General features: G+C 48.4%; 3 protein-coding genes across 3 annotated transcripts; all 3 read right to left on the reverse strand.

Moving 5' to 3' along the window:
• Positions 1-1644: 1644 nt before the first annotated feature.
• On the reverse strand, positions 1645-9237 carry LOC144100064 (uncharacterized). The gene is made up of 5 exons (XM_077633108.1): positions 9144-9237; positions 7183-7335; positions 5342-5488; positions 3315-4160; positions 1645-2830 (listed from the first exon to the last, which is right to left on the reverse strand). The coding sequence occupies exons 1-5, from the start codon at positions 9213-9215 to the stop codon at positions 1949-1951; spliced, it is 2100 nt and encodes a 699-aa protein (XP_077489234.1). The 5' UTR covers positions 9216-9237; the 3' UTR covers positions 1645-1948.
• Positions 9238-10406: 1169 nt separating this feature from the next.
• Positions 10407-19211, reverse strand: LOC144102162 (sodium- and chloride-dependent glycine transporter 2-like). Its single transcript, XM_077635477.1, has 8 exons — positions 19167-19211; positions 18785-18940; positions 16813-16947; positions 16173-16276; positions 15653-15777; positions 14751-14863; positions 12088-12216; positions 10407-10568 (listed from the first exon to the last, which is right to left on the reverse strand). The coding sequence occupies exons 1-8, from the start codon at positions 19209-19211 to the stop codon at positions 10407-10409; spliced, it is 969 nt and encodes a 322-aa protein (XP_077491603.1).
• A 1942-nt stretch (positions 19212-21153) lies between these two features.
• On the reverse strand, positions 21154-24811 carry LOC144102163 (sodium- and chloride-dependent neutral and basic amino acid transporter B(0+)-like). Its single transcript, XM_077635478.1, has 5 exons — positions 24776-24811; positions 23913-24030; positions 23164-23295; positions 22105-22274; positions 21154-21342 (listed from the first exon to the last, which is right to left on the reverse strand). The coding sequence occupies exons 1-5, from the start codon at positions 24809-24811 to the stop codon at positions 21154-21156; spliced, it is 645 nt and encodes a 214-aa protein (XP_077491604.1).
• Positions 24812-25067: the final 256 nt, after the last annotated feature.

Consider the following 25067-nt stretch of genomic DNA (forward strand, 5'->3'; position numbering starts at 1 on the left):
GCGACGCATACTGCGCCATTTCCTTTCCCCCCAAAAAAACAATTTTGAATAGCTTTAAAATTGAAAATTAAAACTTGGTTGCTTCGGAAAGGAAATGACGCACTGTCTCACATCTCGGCGGACACCATAAAGGCCCCATTCTCCAGAAAATTCGGCGTCTGCGTTGTGAGCGAAAAATCACGAGCATGGTTCTGACAGGTGGTCCTCAGAAATACGTAGAAGGCAGGTGGGCCATCTAAGTCACGTGGCCCTTCTGAGTCAGCACAACCCGCCCAAAGGACTGTGGGCAATCTGCACACTTTTGCAAGAGGCAGTTAAATTGTTGTGATGATTGTGATTTTTTTATGGCCAAAGAGCATCTGGGCCTAGAGAGCGCCATGGCACAAGGTGTTTTTGTTCTCAAGGCGGGATCAAAGGTTCGGGAGCTCAGAGGGCTACTGAGCAATTAAAGAATGCTCCAGACGGCACAGGGTGAGGGGCAGCTGGGACAGGACGGTTCAAACTGCATGCGAAAGAGGTGCCGGCGAGATGAGGTGTCGGTGAGCCTATTGCGGAGAACAAGAGTCTGGGCGACGCTGAAGAGAAGGTTTGGAGAGTGTCTAAAAGGATCTGTGATCGTGGCGGGGTAGAGGGTATGAAGGACTTCATTCAGGTCGTCATGGAGGTCTGCAGGGACTGCGCGGCTTTGAAGAGCGAATGACATCCATGGAGTCAGAGAATATGTGCATATTATGCAAGAGGTTAATAACATGGCGTTAAACCTGACCATTTACAACAGATTGGCTGGTCTCTCTCAAGAGGAAAGTACGCTATCCTTCCAGCTCCCACCAATGGCGTAGAAACGAGGAAGCTGATGAAAAGCCTTGAAACTTGCGAACAGCACAGCGAGCCACGGAAAGAAAAATTATAGGGTCACTTTAACCGGAAACCACAAGAGAGCAGAGTGGGTCAGGAAACAAACGCAAGCTAATATCCTAGCTGAAATGACGAACAGGACATAGGCAAGACAATGCTCCCTTAAGGAAACACGCGTATTTCAGAAGGCAGCCAACCAGGAGCCCTGAGCTCCTCTGCAAACCGCAGCTTAGCCAGTACTGTGAACTACACTACACACCGTGCATGCAGTGATTTGCTCCTCAGCAAGCCACAGCTTAGCCAATACTGTGAACTACACTACACACCGTGCATGCAGTGATTTGCTCCTCTGCAAGCCGCAGCTTAGCCAATACTGTGAACTACACTACACACCGTGCATGCAGCGATTTGCTCCTCTGCAAGCCGCGGCTTAGCCAGTACTGTGAACTACACTACACACCGTGCATGCAGTGATTTGCTCCTCTGCAAGCCGCAGCTCAGCCAATACTGTGAACTACACTACACACCGTGCATGCAGTGATTTGCTCCTCTCCAAGCCGCAGCCTAGCCAGTACTGTGAGCTACACTAACAACCGTGCATGTAGTGATTTGCCCCTCTACAAGCCGCAGCTTAGCCAATACTGTGAACTACACTACACACCGTACATGCAGTGATTTAGAGCAAATACTCATAACTAGTATGAAACTGTGATATGCTGTTTAATGTGTGCATCCTTGCGTTCTGTATCCCTCAGAGAACATTCAAGGGGGGGGGGGGGGGGGGGCGTTAACACTGCAACAAACACTGGCATGGCCTGCACTAAATTCTGTCCGAAGAAAATTTCAAAGATTCGAATCTTTAAAGGACGAGCGCGCTCTTCTCTCCGCCAAGTTTTCCTTTACACTTCAAGGCAGTGCTGCACCCACCTAGTCCTAATCTGGGAACGCTGTGCGGCTCATCTCACGAACAAAATAACGCAGACTTCTCTAACTTTCAATCAGCAGCGTTAAAATGGAGCGCTGGATTGCCGTGCTACGCTGCTCCCACTCAGCAGCGCCACAGACTTGGTTCGCAGTGTACGCGCGTCTCAGATCATGTTTCCGTGCGGCTGGGTTTCTTCGGCACTTCCTTGTGCTTCTTGTCCTGCTGACCCTTATTTGCTTTCTTCATTTCACGGGCGGTATTCCCAGCAGCACCTGCGCGCTCGGAATGCTTCGAGCGCGTCGACACCACTATCGGCGACTGTGGACGCGTTTCTCTTGCATCTGTTCCTAAGCTTTGCGCGCGGGAAGCACGAGGAGCTAACTCGGCTTGGCTTCCAGTTTTCCTGAGACCAGGACTGCCCGGCATGGCGGGCATTGAAGATTTCCGCCGTTCATGCTCCTGGACCGACCCGACGACGGAGACCTTACGTTTCACGTCATCAGCCTTAGACTTTCTTCTCGCTGGACGTTTGATGTCCTCCTCCTGCTGCTCAGCCAGCGTCGGTTGCCGGGGACCCAGCGAAGCACTGCCCCTAGGCACGCCAGAAACGACACCGCCTCCGAAAGGAGCGCGCTTAGCTTCAGGAACGCTAAGCCTCCCTCCAGACGCCGTCGTGGCAGCCGTAGCCGCCTGCGGTACAGACCCGGTAGGAGGAGCTGTCCGCAGGGTGTCAAGCGAAAACCAGGGTGAGGCTGCTGCAATGCGTTCCTTCGATGCAGCTTCGCTAGAAACCCTTCTGACTCGTTGCAACGCATCCGCCCGCTCTTCTGGTCCTAAGAGCAGATTCCGCAGTAACGAGCGAAACGCGGTGGTCTTGTCGATGGTGGTCAAGTAAGGAGCGCGTACGACGGCAGGCTGACAGGCCAAATCGCTGCCGACGCTAGCTGCGCGCTGCGCACTGGCGACGTCATGTGGCTCAGCGCTGACCGCCGCCGGAACTGAGGCCGCCTTCTTGTGCTTCCGGCGCTTCCGCCTTAGCATGACTTCTTCCTGCGTAGGGCGTCGTGAGGCAATTATTATTAAGAACTAGTATTATCACGACATCTGAGGTCACGTGGTGACGAAATATGAGGGCACTCCTGTGCCTTTTGTCGCGTTACAAGAAGCGTCTCGTGCGACAGAACCCACGACGGGCACCACGAAAGGCACGTTCTCACTCGGCCATTCGGAGTCAAGAGCGAGTGAAATCAGCTCCGTGAGAGTTTTAGAATTGGGGAACTATCGATTAGGGGAATATCGATTAGGAGAATTTTGGTGGCAGCGAATTTCGCTTGCTCTTGACGCTAAATTCCCAAGTCTGAAGTCAAATGCCACGCACTCTGAACCAAAAGGAGCCAGAAGAGAGTAAGCTGGCCTCTAGCGCACGCCATTTTGTAAAAAGGTGTACAGCCTGAATGCATAAAACTTCAAAATGCATAACTAACTTCACATCTAAATAGATTTCGACGAAACGTATGAAAAGACAATTGTTTACCTTCAAGCGTTTCAACGCTTCCTTCGGCTCCTCCTGCAAACAGGCCGCAGCCTTCTCTGCATGAAACTTAGCAGGGACGTCCTCTTCAGCTCTCATTTTATGTCCCACCAGGGGCTTCTTCTGCGCGCCTGCCACTTTTACAGAAGCGCCGCTGCCTTGTGACACGGCGCCAACCTTCATATCGCGCTTAACGCCATCATCCGTCACGCTAGACTTAGTCGAAAGCTTGCTCTTGGCGCCCGCTTTCTGGGCTCGTGTCGTCTTCTTCGATTGTCGTTTAGCCTGTTCACCTTTCACTACAACGGCTACATCTTGTATTTTTCCTGGGGGCTTTTCTTGAAGCTTCTCCTCGCGTATGCCTCGACCAATTGGTTCCGACTGATGACCTGCCGCTGGTAAGGATGCAATGTCCATCACGTGGTCGACTGGAGCCGCTGCGTTGGGTGGGTACGGGCCCTTGCCTAGCGAAGTTCCCCGGTCTGAGCCCTTCTTGTGAGGCCGGTGGTCGGCTGGTTCATGACCACATGTCTCTGTGGAGGCTGCCGCAGGTCTTGAGCTCTTCGTTACCTCCGACGAGACGTATTCCACGGTGGGTGGCTTGGGGCGCATCATGGACCGCCTGATTGAGCTCAGCCGTCGCGACACGTGGACAGTGCCAGAGTCGGGGACTACGCCGGGGCCGGGATTGCCGGCCTGACTTCGCGGCGAGCCGAGGCTGCCCTTGCGCGAGTTGCCCGAACCGGGGCTCGGATTCGTGTGGCTGGCCACGAACAGATCAGGGCTGCCGAGAACCTCGGTACTCGACGAGGAACTCGAGCTCTTTTTCACTGGCCCCCGACGGAGTACCTGCAGGATAGTGATATCCCCGCAAATACTTTGGTCAGAAGAGGCGGCAACTGACAAAGGGTTTGGTCAGAAAGGATGCGAAGACGACTATTCTTATTACGTTGCCACGATGGGCGGCGAAAAGTCGAGTTTTTTCTTTGCAGCGTTGTTTCTTGAAAATTTCATTTTCAGGAAAAGAAATGGAGCAGCAATTGTCTCACATTTCGGTGGGCAACCGAATCGCGCTATAAGGGAATGGAGGAAGGTTGGAGTGAAAGAAGAGATAAAGATGTCCCGTAGTGTAGGACTCCGGAATAATTTCGACCACCTGGGGATCTTTAACGTGCACTGACATCGCACAGCACACGGGCGCCTTTTTCCGGCCGGGATCAACCCTGGGTACTCCGGCTTAGTAGCCAAGAGAGATAAAAAAACATTATTGTCATAAAATGTCGGAATTTAAGGCAGGTGGTTAGTAGCCGAGCGCACTAACCACTCAGCAACAGCGGTGGGTTTCTTACATATTTAATTTGGGCGACTAGTTATATCAGTAGCGTTATGCGGATCACAGCCCAGAATGAGACATATTCAGAATATATATTATGAGACGGGACACAGCGCTAAGGATCCCAAAGAATACCTGTGTCCAAAATTCTTTATTTTGGGCACGCCTTGTTTTGGGCTTTAAAGATTTACGTTGTAGTCGTTTTCATTTTCATTCTTCTAGCGAACTATGCAAATGCCTTACCGTGTTGCCCGCCCTGGTTTGGTCCCTATACCCTCATGTTGCGCTGACAACAGCCTGGTAACATGCACCAACTAAGCCAACGTGTTATTCTTGCCTTTCTAAACGTCCAGGTTAAAGTGCAGGCTACTGAACATGTGTATTTCCCTCGGCACCGGCTAACTACATAGTGTTCTGAAGAGGCGGATCAGACATGTTGTGCCTTTCCCTTACAGACAGGCAAATTACACAGGGGTCTGTGCGGGCTGATCAGACTATGTTGTGCCTTTCCCTTGGAGACGGGAAAATTAGTGTTCTGTAGAGGCGGATCAGACTATGTTGTGCCTTTTCCTTAGAGACAGGCAAACTACACAGGGGTCTGTACAGGCTGATAATACTATGTTGCGCCTTTTCCTTAGAGATGGGCAAATTACACAGCGTTCTGTAAAGGATAGAGATAAACTCAAAGGGAGAGCACCTTTGCCTTCGGCCGTTGTCCCTCTGGGGGTTTCTGGCGGGCCTCCGTGTCCATTCCTTCCAGGACCATGAGCTGCCTGTACACCATGACCTGGTCCCAGGCGGCTGGGACCCACGCCGGCAGAGGGACTAGGCAGTCCCTCATATTCTGGCAGCGGGATAAAGGGGGTGATAATCTTTTAACGAGTGGCATCTTTTAACGAGTGGCATATCTCATGTCAGCGTTCCTACTCTGGAGCTTAAGTCAGCATAAATTGTACACATTATCCTTCCACAGCAAGAAAAAAGCCACATTTCTGCTTTCCTGCCGGCCTCTTTCCAAAACCTCTTTAACCACAACTGCTGCGAAACGGGTTAAAGTATATTAATGCATGCATCAAAATGCGAAGGTTTGCATGTCGCCTATAATGAACACTTGATGTAAAACATTCTACACATTCCTTACTCATTTCATGTCAACGCTCGAGCAATCGGCTTTTACGTGGCCATGTTTCTCGTATAAGCCGACTGTAAAATCAGCGCTATTTAACTGATGCATTAAATGGCTGTACTGGGCCAGTCACAGGTTCAGAAGAAAAAGAAACTAAGGATTAAGAGTGAAAGTGATCACGTCGGCCGCCACATAAAAGATTGACGTTGTGTTGTGATTATAAGGAGACCGCAATTTGATATAAAAAATTCCGTTGATTCGCACAGTTCGGTCAAGTCCGAATTACGTGCGCTAGCGCTCTACGGAGTTTTTTTTTTTTGTTCATCGCCCACCAGCCACCTAGGCCGCGTGACCGCACGACGTCATCACATGCTGCCATGTATATATACTTATATATACACCTGGGCACGTTGCCCACAAGCCGGCGGGCAGGAATGCAGCCTGTCACAGAGCAGGCTTCAGAAAAACAAACACAAACGGTTAAATTCGGGGAATGGCCACTGTAAGTGCTAGCGCATCATATTCGTATGCGTGCTCTGTACAGTTGGCGTCGGACCTGTGTAGATAGCTCTAGGCTTGTCACAGTGCTGAACTTGAAAACAAAAGGGCAAATGGCCGGACGGGCTAAGTTGTAGGGGCACTGCTAGCGACAACGTAGTGTCACAAACCTAAAAGTCATCTGCGCACGAGCACGTTGCCTGCAAACCTTCAGCTAATTTGTATTTTGTGATAATAGTGATTTTAATAATGCGTTTTCATGGCGCAGGGACAGCTTAAGCCAAAAAGCGTCAAACACAAGGTCATTGGTCCTCGCGGCTCAGTCATTCTGTATTTTGTCTCCTGAGCACTGATCCAGACAAGTATATATGACGCCGGTTACGCATATGACAATAAATAGCCTTGTATTAGACCATCCATGCTGCGTGCAAGAGGTAGAGGGTTCGAATCCCAGTAGCGCCAATGATCTCAGCACTTTGTGTAGGTTACGCTAGATTTTGTTCCTGTTTATATCTGATTGGTTTTCTTGGTAGAATAAAAACTTTTAAATCCCCTTTTAATGCGCCACGCCGTAATTACTTACTCAAGGCGATAATGCAGCAAGCACTTTCTCACAAACAAGCAAGCGCATCTAATTTAAGGAACAAAGCAGCAGTCCTGAAACTTGAGGCATGGCGACTTTGACGTTTATCTGAACCAAAAGCAGACGCACAGCGAGCATCGCCATGCAAGCCCACTCCCAAGCAGCGGTAAGTACGACAGCAGGCAAAAAGAAAGTACAATTGGTCCCGTCCTTAGTGCTTAAAAATTACGACTCACCGAAAGGCCCTATTTCATGCAAATACATCTGTGCGAAATACGGTCTCAATCTTTCGCATTGATAAACTGCTTCGTCAGCTCTGTCCCTCACTCACCAGACCAGTTTCGTTCATGAAGACAATGGCAAACACCGGGATGCAGCTGAGCTGCACGAGATATAGCCATGTTGTAGCAGCGTAGGTCCACATGGGGTAGTGGAGGCCCTGTTCCTTGTACCCGATGATGGCCACTTCCGCGCAAACCACGCACTGCGGAGAAAATAAAAATTCGTTGGAGGCACTTAGATATCTCTTAACTGCGAGAAGGCGAAATCCCGTTTGAGAGTTACTGCACTGATTTGAATTTGAGCTGTGACGTCACGCTGCGCATGCGCAGTTGTTGCTTGGCGGCGTCTCACACCACCCGCCACAGTGGGCAGTTTGCTCACAGTCCAGCTAGCAGGTTGTGATCACGTGACAAGGTCACGTGACCTAAAATGTAATGGACGGACAAGATCATGTACCCTAGGATGTAACGGTCGGACACGGTCACGTGGCCTAGGATGTAACGGACGGATATGGTCACGTGACATAGGATTAACAGACGGACACCGCGAGGTCACGTGACCGGACGGACGGTCACTGCGAGTATGAGCCATTAAAGGTTTTCGCCTTAAAATCGCCAAAGGGGCTACTACATACAACTGACGCAGAGGGTCACGCGCGACATGCTGCGAGGCTCGCTAAACCAGGGTACTAAATCAACCCAAAATATGCGTCGGACGTCCCGTTTAGGTCCTAACGTCCGCGGCCCGCTCTATGTTCACGGGAGAGTTGCAGGAGAAGCAGGCATGCCATGTCGCCAGATATTTTCACGCAAATTGATTTTGGCATCAAAAAGCAACTAAGGAGACAAGAACGAATAAAACGGCTTGCTCAAAAAAGACGAGAAAAGGGTGCCTAAATCCAAAAACCCCTCAGCAGATATCTGCGACACCAGCTAATAATAATAATAATTTGTTTGGGGGGAAAGGAAATGGCGCAGTATCTGTCTCATATATCGTTGGACACCAGCTACACCGCTAGAGAACTCGGTATAAAGAGAATTGAACGGACAAAATCAGTGGCCTGCACAGCAGGAGTTTGAAGTGGGGGGCAGTAACTGCACTTGGGGTGCCCTTCGTGAAGCTTTCTCCTGTTTTTGAAGTTGTGTCAAACCAATGTTCCGCGGACGCACTCTTGGTGTCCACCGTCCGCGAAAGTACATTCCATGGAAGTCTCTGCTAAATTTCAAAATCTAATTTTTGCAACCTCAGGGCCTCAGAATTCCAGCAATGTGCATGCGTGGGAAACTCATTCGGCCACATTTTTTTTTTTTTGTAACGGACGGTCCCGAAAAAATCCGCAATTCCTTTATGGGGTTTAAATCTACGTCCATAGGACATCCGGTAGTGGATATTCTTCGAAGATTCTTCACACGCTGGTCATGCATTGAATAAAGTTTGACCAAACAACCGCGAAAGTACATTCCATGGAAGTCTCTGCGAAATTTTAAAATTTAAGTTTTGTAACCTCAGGGCGTCCAAATTCCCGGCATGAGCATGCATGGGAAACTCATTCGGCCACATCTCTTTTTTTGTAACGGACGGTCCCGAAAAAATCCGCAATTCCTTTATGGGATTTAAATCTACGTCTATAGAACATCCGGTAGTGGATCCTTCTAAGATTCTTCACATGCTGTCCATCCATTGAATAAAGTTTGACCAAACAAACCGTTCCTTAAAAGTAGTGCCGAAGCACCACTTCGGTAGAAAAAAAAGGGTATGAAATAAATAACAGTCCAGTTGTATGCATTTGGTGAAGAAAAAAATGTTCTCTCTGATGCCTCCCTAGAGCGCCATAATGCACCGGCTTATAGGACGACGACAACATAGGCAGAATTTTTCGCGCCTGTTGAAGTCGCTGCTGGCAAATACAAGCAAAATACCACTCTGCAAAGCTGGCATGGACAAATATAAAAGGCACTGCATACGTAGAAATGGCTGCTAGCGAAAACAAGTCGCTCAGCCGCTACTTACAATTACGGTGAGGGGAATGACCGACGTCCAGCAGACCTTCACGAAGAAGCTGCATTCGCGGCCGGTCATCATTTCGGAGATAATATTGAGCCTGTGTAGGCCTGCGAGACAGAGACAAATGTCAGTGTGTCATAGAAGGTCCGCAAGTACGCTAAGTCACTGGTCATGTCAGGTCTCACCTTCCCGGCAACCATAATAGAGCAGTTTTACGAGGTACACTCGCTATAGCTGAGTGCTACTCAATGAACTCAATAAAGCCATAACAGTTGTTTCTGTGTCTTTATACAGTGTGCTGTTGCGAACCTAAAGGAGTATACGCACCTAAATTTTGGGGGTGCGTTTTCTAGTTTGTAATGATGCGTAAGCCATTATTATACATGGATTACCGGGTACCACCTGGTATTCTCCTACGACCACTAAATAATTTGTAATTGCATTTCTTTTTCGTGCTGTTTCAGTTCCTCAACAGCCGGATGAAGACTGGTGTCAACGTGTACTTACAGGTCACGTGAGACATTAAAAAACTGCAATATAATCGTTGCTTCCTCACTCGTTGTCATTCCTGCTCTTGAGAAAGGCGATTATATGGACTTTTTCCTTTGTTTCACGTAACGCAAGAGCACTCTTCGACGTCACAGCCATCGTTCGACTATTGAACCCGAACCGTAAACAGCATGAGAGAAAAAAAATCTATTATAAATTATTTAGCGGTCGAAGGCGAATATCACATGGTGATTCATGCGTAGTAGTGTCTTCCGCATCGTTGTAGAGAAAAAACATGCGCCAAAAATTAGGTGCCTATACTTCTTTAAGAGAATAGCGTGCAGTACGAAGCTGTGCAGTGCCATTATTACGTACAGTCTTAGTCAAAAGTATAAGGCCCAACGGGTCTGCTTCTGAGCCCTGCAGTGTGGCTCGTCTTGCATACTCAGGGACTCTAACCTCACGAAGGCGGCAGGAACTTGAGTCCTCGACCCTGCCAAGCTTAGGGTTGTCAAATGTGCTCAAGAGCCCCGTTTCAAGGCTTGGAAGCAGACCCCATGGCCTGTATATTTTTGACAAAGACTGTACCTACCTTGCGTGCATGCGCTAGGAACCGCAAGTGAGGGTATCCCTAGAGCTCACCATTGTGTGCCATTATCTTCGACTGACGATAAATTACTTTGTTGACATAAACCGCAGAGGTAACAAGTATTGCGCTCACGTCCTTAATGCGTACAAGGCGTCATGCAAAACCCCTGCTGCGCAAACACAAAATATTCACTACGCGCTCTCTTCACAGCCAGGTAAGAAAGAACTGCGCATCCTTGCTATAAGCAACGCACCGCAGAACTGCAGCACCACGACAGACTCCAGGAACAGCACCAAGAAGCGCAGGTCCCGGTCCTGGTAGTGGACGAAAATGGACGCCATGGTGGCGCCGCCCTGGTGCCGATACAGGTACACAGGAACGAAAACAAGTTGCCATGTATTGTCTTCTGGCGTATATGAAATATGCTTAAAATGTGCCTTTAACATCATGACACGTGCGACTGTTTTCACGAACAGTCACCATCCCCTTTAAGAGACAACGACGAAAACTCCACCATATTGTCGTTCTTAGTAGAAACACTTCTGTGGCTATTTTCTAGTTTGCTTACAGTTTTCCGGCACAAAATGATCCTTTTCCGGCGATAAAAATTGCATCCAAGAATTTTACCACCACTCGTATCACATTCGTGACGTTTACACCGAAAAGGACTCCTCTGGAATTCCAGGATACGCGCCCTGTGTCGAGGCCCCGCAATTTACTTCCAAAATCAGACGGTTGTGACGACAGCTGTATTTCAGTTTTTGGCTTTAGCTAGCTTATAAAAGCTCCAATTTCAATGAAGTAGCGCATTCTTTCATTACAACGCGATCATTTATCAATACACACCAGTTTGTCCCTAGTGTTCGTTCAAGTGCACCTACACACAGGTCTATACGGAACTCATCTGCACAGATAGCACCCTCCAAAGAGCTCTTCAGCTACTTCGACGCACGAAACCCGCACCATATCATCGCACTCTCTCCGGATAACCACCAAGGCGCAGATTTGAACGGACAGAAATACAAGGAGTTTTGCAGAGAAAAATCCAGCGTATGAATTTTCCGGACCCAGTACGAAAAAAACATGCACTCAATGAAGCCGTTGAAAACGCAATTGCCTAAAACAGTGCTTGTTACGCCACTTGGTCAAGTTTGCTTCCTCTTCTACTGGAAAAAGATTGCAGGAGACAAGCTCCGCCTTAAGGCGATCACGCGATAGCGTTAATGGGTTATATGCGGAATGAGTCATTCTGGACTTTACTACATTCGAATATCCCTGGGAGTCCTCGTACCATTCCTGGAGCAGTGGTTCAGCGGTTAAGCAATGCGCCGCTGCCCTACACTGCCGTGCGATGGCAGGTGCTGACATCCGCAAAGCTTGTGAGACCTATAGCGACCAATCATTATTTTAAATGTCACCTGCCACGGTGGGCACTTTGCTCACAATCGGGTGGGCTGGTTGTGATACCACAAGGTCACGTAGGATGGCGTGCCAAGATCACGATACTGGCCCATTTTTCAACCATGGCAGGTTGCGCCAGGCTAAGCAGAATCTTGTGGCCTATGTTGGCCATAAGTTGGCCGCTCGGGCTTTTTCGTTCACAGCACCGAGGACGCCGGATTTTGTGCAGAATGGGAGCCTTAACGCTGTCCCGTTAAAAGGCATCGTAGAGAAACCGGACGTGCACTGTCATTAATTCTATTGCATTGAGGTAACTGTCTAGCAGGGATGGTTCAGAAATACCGGTGAATGGAAGCATCGAGAATTTTTTTTTCATTTTAAAGTTTAACATCTTTGCGAAAAAATTCTTCAGAACACCATGGCATTCAGCCTCTTGCATTGCCGGTGAGCACCCGTTGTGGCATCACTCACGGGGCTGCAGACCACGGTGCTGGCGGTGACGAGCAGGGCGCAGAGGAAGAAATGCACCAGGGTCCGGTTGGCCACCACCAGAGGGTGCGAGGCAGCCAGCAGCTCCAGCAGGATGTCCGGCACGATCAACTGTGGTGTAAGGCGACGAAAATATATATACAAATTCGCTGGAAAGCTAATTTCGATGAGACGCATGTCAGTGGTTGGGTCACATCACGTGCGGCAAGAAAAATGGTTTGTCAGGAGCAAATCTCTGTTTAGGGCCTGAGAACTGCCGCCATAAAAACAGAGCTGTAGACGGTCGACGCATGCTTTGGAAAAAATTGAAAACGAATGATGTTACTAATGAACACTTTACAAAAATTTACAAGATGAGAAGACTAGAACCTCAGTTTTTCGCATTTAGCACTGCAGACAAGCAAACATCGGCTATCCTGATGCTGCTTACGCAGGAAACAACCCATAAAAGTTTTCCAGGACTAAAATTTAACTGATAAAACTGCACTCTTTTGCCATTTTTGTCCGCAAAACTTAGAAGTTATATTTATAATCATCTTTACAGGTGGAAAGCGGAAACAATGAGGTCACCTTGCTTCGGCGCACTGTTTTCTAAAGCAGTTAACAAGGCCACGTGCTCTCAGTTTTTTTTTCGTGAGAGTGGGTGTAAGGACTGTAATAAATTTAAAACCGTTATGATATAATGTTTTCGTCAGATTCCATTCGATCTTAATTATAATAATAATAATTGGTTTTTGGGGAAAGGAAATGGCGCAGTATGTGTCTCATATATCGTTGGACACCTGAACCGCGCCGTAAAGGAAGGGAAAGAGGAGGGAGTGTAAGAGGGAAGGAAGAAATAGGTGCCGTAGTGGAGGGCTCCGGAATAATTTCGACCACCTGGGGATCTTTAACGTGCACTGACTTCGCACAGCACACGGGCGCCTTAGCGTTTTTCCTCCATAAAAACGCAGCCGCCGCGGTCGGGTTCGAACCCAGGAACTCCGGATCAGTAGTCGAGCGCCCTAACCACTGAGCCACCGCGGCGGGTATTCGATCTTACAATCCATCTATCTGAATGATTTATTTCAGTGACAGTGAGGGCATATATGCAAATAGCTGAATGGAAAAGAAAAGAATACGAATTAAAAATCGAATACGAATACGATTTAGAAATCATTATATCACCCCCCCCCCCGCTTTCTGTGCAGAACAAAAGTGCGATGTTAATATAGAAGCATGTCGTAATAAGGCATGTCATTATACAAGCAGTTATGCGCGAAACTATTCGAGCTTGTTATGCTCCCGTTAGCCGTGTGTGCTCAGAGATGTTCTAGAGCGGGAGCTCTACTCCTAGGTGTCCAACTTTCGACTTCAATGTGGATGCAACAACGACCTTCAGTGCCTCACAAGGTCGAACCGAACTGCGTGGTGGTATGGCCCAAGGTAGTGTATTATGACCACGTAATTATATGACTATGACCACTGGGCACCTGACCCTGACATTTGGCCTTCACATGTGACTTGAGACAGTGGGCACAACATCTACAATGACCTTCAAAGCCTCACAAGGCCAAACCGTATTTAACTACGTGGCATATGGCCCAAGCGATGGCAGTATGACCACGTGATCATATGACTATGGCCATTGGTACCTGAGGCCCTGACATTTGATTTGAGACAATGGAGACCATGCTTTGGCTCGTGTAACTAGGTTCAAGCCACATTGAGCCCCAGCCATTTCTTTATCAATGGCACCTCGTATTTACGTATACCCATCTAATTGAAAAAGGCAGCGCAGAAAACACAGGGACAAAGACGAGGCGACGTGGACGGCGCTGAACTTCCAACCGTGATCTTCCAACTTCCAGCCATCCCTGTCGCCTCGTATCTATCCCTGTGTTTCCTGCGCTGCATTTTTCAATCATGTACCAACACGCCCAGTTTGCCGCCTTAATACCCTTCTAGACCGCGCAAATAAACGTTTTAGAAACATACGCTTTGGTGGATAATAACTGCGCTCTCATTTGCCAGCAACTGTTCCAATACAGCGTAGAATTAACCCACCCGTTTCATTTTTTTGTGCATTGCTGGCGGCAAAAAATTACTGCGACGACACTTATCTCCTCTTCTTTCTGGTTATATTGCATTGGCTTGGCAGCAGCCTACCATTCATGGGCACAGTGCAAGCGGCGGCTAAGTCAACGCAATAAATCCCAAGTAGAATGCAAAGTTGAGAAGTCTATTTTTTAGGGAGGGGGAGGGGGGGGGGAAGACAACGAAGTGTTCCATTTCGAAAATTCCGCCAATGGCGCAAGGAGACACTGCAAGAAGGGACGGCACAGTGCAACTGCACAGGGGCGCATCGCTGCGCCATGGCCCTTCGCGGAGGCCCCGTTGCTTTCACAATCGGCTCCTGAAACTACGGTCACGAAATCTAATCAAAGCTTTGGTCACTGCATTACGTACAAGGAAAAATCTAAAAACGCTGTGCCACGTTAGTGCAGGTTAAGGAACCTTAGCTGGTCGAAATTAACGGAAAGTCCTCCACAACAGAGTCCATGATAGCGCGCGTACAGCTTTGCTACTTTAGACGCTACACGCTATACTATCGATAAATTTACGCCATGACATAAATGCAGCGCGGTTGCAACGTCCGCACTCACAAACTTGGGGAGCACCGTGGAGACGATCCAGAGGGAGTGGACGTGTCCCCAGAACGGCGGCCACGGCACCGCACTCATGGCCTGGGGCACGATGCTCGCCGAGGGATCGGACTCTGCACCGATTGGTAGTGGGCGGCGATTGTTGCAGATGCACATTTTTATCAATGGAAGTGGAAGGGCGTTGGGAATCGGCAAGCAGAGCTGACATGCCATACTCTAAAGATTTTCTATAGGCGCCATCCATTGAACACTACGCGCCAAGCTGCCGCAGAGCGAGGATAAAGCTGATGGCTGGTAAAAAAACGCGCTTTCTTCTGCGGTATAGGTTGTACTTTTGAAGATGTCATTCAATGAAACGAGATGGCGATGTGCCTGCTACGATTACTCATTTCTGGAAAAATATGAGCCTTCCACACTACATCGGCACACAGCAAAAAGTAAGTTCCACAATAAATCAATGGCGCTGCCAACAGGGAGCATTTATTTTCTTTGCTTGTATTCCGATGCGCTTCTGAGAACACCAAAAAATCGGCAGAAGCCCAAAGGTCGTCCCTGTTGCGACCTCTCCGCATCATGGTTTAGCATTAGAGCAAGTGGCGGATCGAACCGCCAGTGATGCCTCCTGAGATTGCGAAGCTAGATTGTAAAACACACTATATGCACTGTTATTTATTTTACATATTTAAGCGCCAACACTCATATGGCGTGAAAAAAGAAGCAGACATTCAACCCTACATAAGGTATAACACACACTTTGTATTTCGACAAAGTTTGGGTACATTATTTTCGGTGCACTATTTACTGTGACTCAAAGTACCGCAATACCCATACCTTGGTTTCTTTTGCACATTGTAATTTAATTTCTAGATATATATTCCTTAAAATTCTCCCGCAGTGCGAACCGGAGTCGACGAGCATCTGGACGTCGACACCGATGCTGGCGGAGAGGTGACCCAGGAACATGAAGGTGATCACCGTGCGCAGACCCTTGCTCGCTGTATCGGCCGCCAGCACGAATGTGACGTCCCTGAAAAGGGAGAAATCGACACGTGGAGGTCCATTGCCATGAATACAAAAAAAAGGAGGTGCAACAATACTCGCGTTTCCGTTCTGTTCAGACATAATCACAGCCCTGACAAAGGCTGACCGCTGTCGGCGGTGAGCACATGGAGGCGCTCGAGGCGCTGAAGAACAGCAATCGAGGCGCTGAAGAACAGCAATAACTGTGCCGCCAATCGCTAATTATATTTACATTATGCAATCCCGGTCTAATTGTAATTCTTATAATGAATATTATAATAAAGAATGATGAATATTCTAGTAAGAAACAGCAAGCTCCGCAGACAAGGTCCGGCAGCTTAGCAAGCTTTCGGAGCAATCACTCGCTGCTGACAAATATAAAATGGCACGGCCGCTCCTCACTCGTGGTAGTCGTTCTTGAAGTTGTTGAGCCTCGCGACGCCAAGGTAGACGGACCCCGTGACGCCCACGCTCTCAAGGCACACGTAGAGAGCGTTGGACCACATCTGCCAGGTACGAAAAGCTAATATTATAGCATGGAGAGCTCATGCGTTGAACTTTATTTACAACAGGTACAGTGGAACTAAGCATGATTTTTGTCGATGAAAGTGTGCAAAAAAGGATGTTTTCTGAGCTTCCTTCACGAAGTTGTGGGAGTCGAGTTCTGGTCAAAGTCCATACATGCGTCACCAATTTGAAGATGTAGATTCCTGTAGTCAGCACAGAGGCGCGTTTACTGCAATGAAGCGCAAACCGTGTTCCGATCATCGCCGGTGCGTTGCAGGTCATATTAAGCGCGACTGTACATTTTCAGCTTATTTTAGGCACATTCAGTTTGAAAACTGTATAACATCGCGAAGAACAACTACAATGCTTTATTGGGGTTTAACGTCCCAAAGTGACTACAGAGCTCCATTTGCACAAACTGCTATGGCTGTGTTGTAAACTACTGCGCTAACTGCCGCTGAAAGAACAACGCAGAAGAACCGGGCGTTATTAGTAGTGGGCCCTGAGTAATGTTCCACCACTGTTAAACACTAACCTCCACGTCGACCACGCTTCCCCAGTCAGCGTAGAACAGCATGCCGAGGCCACCCAGGCCACCGGGCAGGGCTGCTCCGCGCACCAGGAGCAAGGCGGTGGTCACCAGGTGCAGTAGGACCATAGCGTAGAAGAACTGTGGTAGAGGGACACAAAAATTGTGAGGTGTCTCAGAATGTACGTCAACTGTACAAGGCTGGTGGGTTAGGAGTTCAGGCAAGAAGATGCAACCCTAGCTACCATTGGCTCCTGTTTCTGACGAAGTGCTCGTAACAACTCGGATACCATGTGGGTAATTTTAGAGGTTGCGGGACCCATTTACATTGTATTTAGGCTAACTTACGACAACTTTTAAAAAATGCCTTGCTTAATTAATACTCGACTACTGAATGGTGAAGCTAGTCGTCTTGCCCAGTTCAGCATAAATTTTAAATGGCGTTTATTTTGTAATTAACAAATATTAATAAGCTAACTCTGAACCATCTAATTAAACACAAAATTTGAGACGTAAAACGTTAGCTTTTCTTTCATTTCGAGCTTAAAACAAAGCCTATGGTTATTTAAAATATTCACGTGGCCGTCCACCGCTTCTGTCTCGCGATGTTAGCACTCTGAAAGACGTCCCACCATCGGTCCCCAGACCATCCATCACAGTGATCGTTCTTAGGAAGCAGGTGCTTCTTTCAGCTGGATTCATGACGGCGAAATACCTTGGACATGCTCCTTCCGACAGAGCTGTTGGATGGTGCTCAGATCGCGACGCAGAAGCCCATATTAATGGGACAATTTTTTTTAATCTTGTGCGCTGTGTTTGAAGCTCTGAACTAAAAACATCCTGAAGTTACTTGGAAGAAAAAGCTGAAATCTCTATTTTTCAGACGACTCTTGACCCGCCGCGGTGGCTCAGTGTGGGCGCTCGGCTACTCATCCGGAGTACCAGGGTTCGAACCCGACCGCGGCGGCTGCGTTTTTATGGAGGAAAAACGCTAAGGCGCCCGTGTGCTGTGCGATGTCAGTGCACGTTAAATGTCCCCAGGTGGTCGAAATTATTCCGGAGCCCTCCACTACGGCACCCCTTTCTTCCTTTCTTCTTTCACTCCCTCCTTTATCCCTTCTCTTACGGCGCGATTCAGGTGTCCAACGATATATGAGACAGACACTGCGCCATTTCCTTTACCCAAGAACTAATCACTATCATTAGACTACTCTACAGCTTTTACATTGGAAATTTTGCGTTCAAGTGAACAGAAAAAATTTGTTTATTTCTGTTTGTTAATTAGCAAAATGAGTGCATGTTCTAAAAACCTACTGACCTGGACGCGTGGCTACTGACTACAATGCTGCACAAGTCGAACCACACGAGAGGGTCTTGTTATTTTTCAATGCTTAGCTTGGTTAATAAGTTACTTGAAACATACTGCATTGAAGCCATGAATTTGAAATTCCAGAAAAAAAATGGGGGGGGGGGGGGGTCTATCTATCTACACGCGGACTAAGCCTTCTAACAGGAGTAAGAGCTAATAAGAGCTGATGATGTAAGACGAGGCGAAGTGTGTTCTACACCGCGTGTTGCAGCACCCAGATGGCGACAGCTGCTGACCTGACAAAGACCAGAAAGTAAACCTTCGTCTCCGCTTGTTGGCTCACGGACGTCAATATACCGAACATAGCAGCCATAGCAGACGCTCAATGGCTATGGCGTTCGGCTGGCGAGGAAGTCGCAGGATGGGATTCATGCAGACGCGGTCGAATTTGAATAGAGTCGAAATTCAAAACCGCCTGTGTACTACGCCATGTCACAACTGGTTACAGAACCCCAGACGGTCAAAATGTCAAAATTGATCTAGAACGCCTCACAAGAGCCATTCTCTAACTACATTTTATTTCTTCCGTCGCTTCTCTCAGCTAAACGGCTACTGCGCCTTTCTGTTACTTAACCCCTCCTCCAAACACCCTCAAGAGCGTCCACTCACCCGCCTGGCGCTGGTGAGTCCGTGGCGAGCGAGCGCAAACACCAGCACCCACACTGCGGCCAGCGAGAGCAGCGATTGCGCCCGGATCTCGTCGAAGGAGCCGCCGTCCCAGGGGACTCCGGCACGACGCCTGCGGTCAACGAAGGGGGTCACATTCTAGCAGCGGGAGCAACACCGAAAATGTAGAGCGCAAGAACCAGTGTTAACCTTCCGAACCGTCCCTTATATTAGGGCGAGAGCTCTACTGCTCGGACTACAGCTTCCGATTTCGATGAATGACCTTCAATGCCTCACAAGGTCAAACCGAACTTAACTGCGCGGTGGTATGGCCCAAGCTGTGGTAGTGTGACCACGTGATCATATGATTCTGACCATTGGGTACCTGACCCTTGACCTTGACATTGATTTGAGACCATGGGCACCACATCGACAATGACCTTCAATGCCTCATAAGGTCAAACCGAACTTAACTGCGTAGTGGTGTTGCGAAAGCTATGGTAGTATGACCATGTTGTCATATGACTATGACCATAGGGTACCTGACCTTGACCTTGACATTGATTTGAGACAGCGGGAACCAAATCAAAAGTGACCTTCAATGCCTCACAAAGTCAAACCGAACTTAACTGCGTGTCGGTGGTATGACCCAGGCTATGGTAGTATGACCACGTGATCATATAACTATGACCATTGGGTACCTGACGTTGACCTTTGAACTTGACATTTGATTTGAGACAGTGGAGACCATGCCTAACAGAGCTTTCGCTCGTATAACTAGGTTGAAGCCCAGCTGAACCCCAGCCATTTTTTTTTTGCACGACGGCATGCACAACCAAGTGTACCAGTGGCAAAACTGCAGCATCGTTCGTGGTGGTCAGTACGGCAAAATCACGAATCTGAGAGACTGGCATATATTCCTCTGAATGTCATCATCATTATGATCAGGCCAGCTAGATACGCTGCACATCAAGGGCCTCCCACCAGCTTCCAAGTAGTCACCCCTATGTCACCCCTATCTAGGTCACCCCTTTGTACACTTCTATCCTCTTGCAATTTATTCCGCTATCCTAATGGACTGTCGGTTTTTTGTTCCAATCATTACGTGCCCTGCACACACTCATTTCTTCTCCCTAATTTCAGATACCATTATCGCGGGAATAAAGCATCTCAATTATCTCACCAACGTCACCCATGAGGTACCTTATTGGCAACTCATATCCAACCTAACAATTCTGTACAAAAGCATTTTTGGACGAAAAAGAGTTAATGAGCGCAATTTTTTTCATATACTTTAACATTTCACTAAAACAGTCAAATATCCGGCAGATCTCCTAGCGGCAGGCTCACATTTTATTTGCTATATCGTTTTTGGTATTGTCTGAAGCGTTCCCCATTGGTTTTCTGTGGCAGTCTTAACTGCTCAATGCGAGCGACGGAAACACACTAAAAGAAAGGTTTTGTTACACTTCGGAAGAGTAGACTTTGAATATTTCTATACATGTACCTAGCAGTTTTTCAATACACAAAATATTTTGTCGAGGAATGTTGGTCATTCCTTACTCCCTAATTACAAATATACTCCACCTTGGGAATTTTCCCAAAACATTTGAGCAAACACTGTTCCCACTTCGAGTTATTGATCAATTCGCTCTCGCCCTACCATAAGCTTGCCGTCCCGGTTAGCTCAGTTGGTAGAGCGACTGCTCCGGTGAAGCGCTGGTCCCGGGTTCGAACCCCGGACCAGAATGAATTTTTCTTTAACTGCGAAGTTTCTGAGAAAGATGATTTTTTTTAACTGCGAAGTTTCTGAGAAACCTGTTTAGCTTTCCTCTGTAGTATGGCTGCGCTTGGGTGGATGTCAATGTGTGGGAAGTTTGAAGTTTAGTTTATTTCTTAAAAATACATGAGAAATGCATGCATACAGTGATTGATCAGACAAAAAGAGGTCCCAGAGCAATATGCTGTAATGGGACCTCTTATAATAAAATGGATAAACTAGTGACCATTTTCAGCAATAGCAACCGCGAACAGTAATGGCTAATTAAAGCATATCAGGTAAACACTATGACATTTTAGATAAAAGTACATATTGAAACACAAAACCAGAGATACTACCGATAGGGGAAACATGAAACAATTAAAAAAACAAATACAGTTAGCCTAACCGTTGAAAAGAAACATATTACGCTGGTGTTTTAATGACGACACCCATGGAGCCATTTTAATATCATATATAATTAATATCATAATACAATGTTGGGCATGCTCGCATTGGCCGTACTTAGTAGGTATGCATGTTGCCAAGAGGCGCGGACGGAAGGCGGCGCTGTGCAAGAGTATGGACACCGCAAAAATTTCAGACTTAAAACTCACGGCTGCGGCTGGTGCACAGGGTTGTAGACGCCCGGTATGCAGCCTGCGGCTTCGTGGCGGTAGTCTCTGGCGGGCACCGCCACCACCAGAGCACCGTCGCTGCCTCCAGAGGTGGGCAGCCCCTGGTCGAGCTGCTCCCGACGGAAGGACTCCGCCAGCCGCGAGCGCACGTTACTGCACAGCGGCTGCAAAGCGCAGGTGAAGCAGGAGAATAGATTAAGCCTAACAGCGGTACTCCTGACATGTCCATACAGCCGAGCTCTTAATTCGTCTTTTACGCAGCCTCGCATATTTCTTATCGCTGTTTCATTTACTCCACCCGCTACCATGAGCAGTTCTGTAAGTTATGGTACTTGTTTGAAAATTTGGATGCTTGTTCATTTAGCATAAAGCATGAAATACGAACGAACAACTTCAGGGATCCAACAAAAATTGTTTAAGGGTCCCAACTACTATAAGCAAATACATATCATGTAGACGACAGCAAAAAATAACGGAACTATTTAGCAGTAAACATATTACATAGTAACATATAAAACGTATATTGTAGATTTTTTGTTCTAGTTTCTCATTGAATACATTTATTATCCTTCTAAGTTTTTCTGCGAGTCTCTCGAATTCCGCTAGTCAATTTATTGTTCCTACCAAGTCATACCATGACGTGCTTTAAGAAAGCAATTTTTTTTTAATTTAAGAGTGAATAAAATATTACGCAAACACCCTGAAATTGCCTGTTTTACCGTGGTAAGGAAATAGTCAAAGACGCCCGTGGGCATAAGAGAAGGGTAGTTTCCCCCGGGAAAAAAAAAACGGAGAGAGAAGGGCGGTATCAAAGGGGAAGATGCGAGGGAGCCTGGGCGTTAAGTGGACCGGGAACTTTCGGCAAAGACTGCCACGTCTTCGTTGCCCCACCAAAAAGCGGGGAACGCGTGCGCAAAGAGGCTCACCGCCGGTGCGGCGTAGCAAGTTCGGTCGCTGGCCACCAGTTCCCCGGCGGGGCAGCCGCTCCACGAAAGGTTGCGCAGCGAGGACACAAGGTGGAGCAGGTGCTGGGACAGCGTCACCGAGTCGCCCAAGATGTGCATCACCGCGCACAGGCTCATGGTGTAGCCCAGGCCTGCGGATGATTGCGCAAGCACCAGTGTATAATTATTTCGGTGGCTTAGCTCTGCAGTGTTTTAGGGTCAGCCAAAATATAAGCAAACATGGCCTGATTGTCCAGGCCTTTTTTTTGCGCACATGCGAACTCAATCAACACTTACATGACCCGTATTCGGAGAACATCCGTATCACGCAACCTTTCTCCCATTTGTCCTCACCCTTCCCGGTTCCCACAGGAATGTATTTTAAACGAGAGTTGCTGTGTCGCCTTCCTCTCTCCCCACGCCCGTTCTTCTGAATTCCTGCATCTCTTGTGAATGCCACGACGGATGACTACAGGCATCTGCCATAAGAGCAATAAACCCTCTCCATTTTCACATTGCCGTGAGCCTCTGCGTGTTTGCACTGGGGATCAGGAATCGAGCGTACAGCTCTCCAGTATAGCACGTTCACTCTCTCTTGCAACGGCCAACCAAGTTACTCTCAGATAAAACTCAAAAACAAAGCTGCCAAGCCCCTCAAAGCAGGCTAACCATCCAATGGCTTCCGCTTATTGACATGGTGACGCGGTCACTAGGCTTGCACCTGCCCGGCAGCTGCACTTACACGCTAGCAGGTGCAATGCGCTTGACACCGAATTCATGACACTAGGCAGCTGCCATGGCGTGGAAAGCCTCATTGAAAGGCACTTCCCCAAGTGTTCTCAAGCTGTATCTTATACTGGTAAAATACTGGAAACGAATATTTAGAAAAGGAGACCGAAACGCGGAAGAAGGGAAGAGAGAGAGAGGGCCAATCAGGGTTCAGTGTTTACTGCAGTGTTTGTTTTTGCCCTGCTATTCGCGATATTTATTGTCAACAACAAACTAGTCCACACCGGAGTGTTGATGCAATCGGCGACCCACCTATGAAGAGTGGAACTGCGCCGAAGATGCCGCGGTTGCCGTCTTCGGAGAACTGGGCCAGGCTGCTCTCGAGGTGCATGATGGGCATCGCCACGGCGACCAGCAGCGCCAGGTAGGCCAGCATGAACGGAACTGCAGAGAACCATACGTACGTCTCCTACTTGATGATGAGCTCCAAACTGAAGAACACGGCACAAGTGAAGTGGAGGACAAAAGTCTCTGAACCGCGTGCTCCGTAAACTCAGCCGACAGATTTATTGTTAGCAGCCTTTATGTTTATTGTTGGTGTGGTCTCAATCCGACGGCTAATATTAGAGCTATGGACTTTGTTTACGGAGCACGTGGTCCATAGACCTTCTTTGTGCCCGACTGTACAAGGGTAGAGGTGAGAGGCGCTACGACTGTGCAGAAGTAAGCTCAAACAGTAAACAGAAGTTGGCAAACGACCGCAAGTTGACTATCCATGAGTCTGAGCTCAGTAATTCAGGTGGCTGGCATTGTGAAGTGGTTTTTAGTGGCTGCGAAGAATTCCGCTTTTTTATCAGATAGCTGTCATTGTTCTAGAGCTTGCTGTAACCTGCATTCAGAAAACTAAGGGGTCCTGCAATGCATCCTAATGGCCAAGCCGAACGCGCTAATCTGCTACTGAGACCGTAGTGTTTACAAGGTCCTACATCACACGTCCCCTTCCTCCTGATACGAAACACCCCCAATGACCATTGCCTGGAAGAAGACTTGAGTATACCCACCTCCGCCGTGGGCGATGGACATCTCGGGAAAGCGGGTGGCGTTGGCGCTGCCGGCAGTCATGATGAACAGCGTGGCCAGCTTGTGGGCGCGGCTGTGGAAGCCAGCCTGCGTCGTCTCCTGCGCACACATGCACATGATACTCACACATTTGAAGCTTACATGTCCCGCAATGTACTGCACGCAACGGCCGTCGCATGGCTATACATCTCTACCTGCCCATAACAGAGTACAAGGAGGCGGTTGCGTTCGACTGCTCCCTCGTCAAAATCTCGGACAACCACGGAGGCGGGAAGTCAAGCCTCTGTGGCCGCTGCGCCAATAACACCATAACCAATATTAAACTAACCCCACGGTCGCGGCGTGGCGTGAGTGAATCAAGTGTAAACGCCGCAGGATCTATGGTGGACTCACGCTTGTTCATCAGGTGTCGAGACAGGGTGAAATTCGTTGCCGCCTAAGTGCTGTGCGCGCGCAACAACGGCTGAACCGCGAGGTCGTACAAGTGCTAACGGGCGATGAGCAAGCGAAACCTCCTCGCATTTGTACTGATTAGCTGGAAGCGACCACTGTTCCCGCCTGTATAAAATGGTTTCGTACTGCGCGTGCACGTCACCTGGTATTCCGCAGGAAACTAAGCCGCCCCAGAAGTTGTTTATGGTTTATGAGGGTGTAACGTCCCAAAGCGACTCAGGCTTGAGGGACGCCGTAGTGAAGGTCTTCGGAAATTTCGACCACCTGGGGTTCTTTTACGTGCACTGACATCGCACAGCCAGATGTCTCTGACACGCACCGTTCCTTAAAGTATGAAAAGTGGCACCATCTCTCGGAGATACTCCGATTCTAGTGCATAGGCGAGGCCTACCTCGCTCCCGTCGCTTTCCTCCTCGCTCTCCGTCATGGCGACAGCAAGTCACGTGGGTCCAGGCAAAGGCGGGAGACTGCGGAGCCGGGAGATCCAGGCTGAAGTTCTCCGCCTGCAAGAACCAGAAGGACAGCGAAAGGTGGCGAAGAGCTATCCTTCGGGAGATCGGAAAACAGCGGACAGCGCGTGCGACGCGGCCCGTGACTCGTCTTCTTCTGACCCTCTTTCTTCTGCACGTGCAGCTCTTCGTTCACGTCTTCTACAGCGCATGCAAGCCCAGTAGTTGGGGACA

Source organism: Amblyomma americanum, chromosome 8, assembly GCF_052857255.1.
Source record: "Amblyomma americanum isolate KBUSLIRL-KWMA chromosome 8, ASM5285725v1, whole genome shotgun sequence".
NCBI classification, from domain to species: domain Eukaryota; kingdom Metazoa; phylum Arthropoda; class Arachnida; order Ixodida; family Ixodidae; genus Amblyomma; species Amblyomma americanum.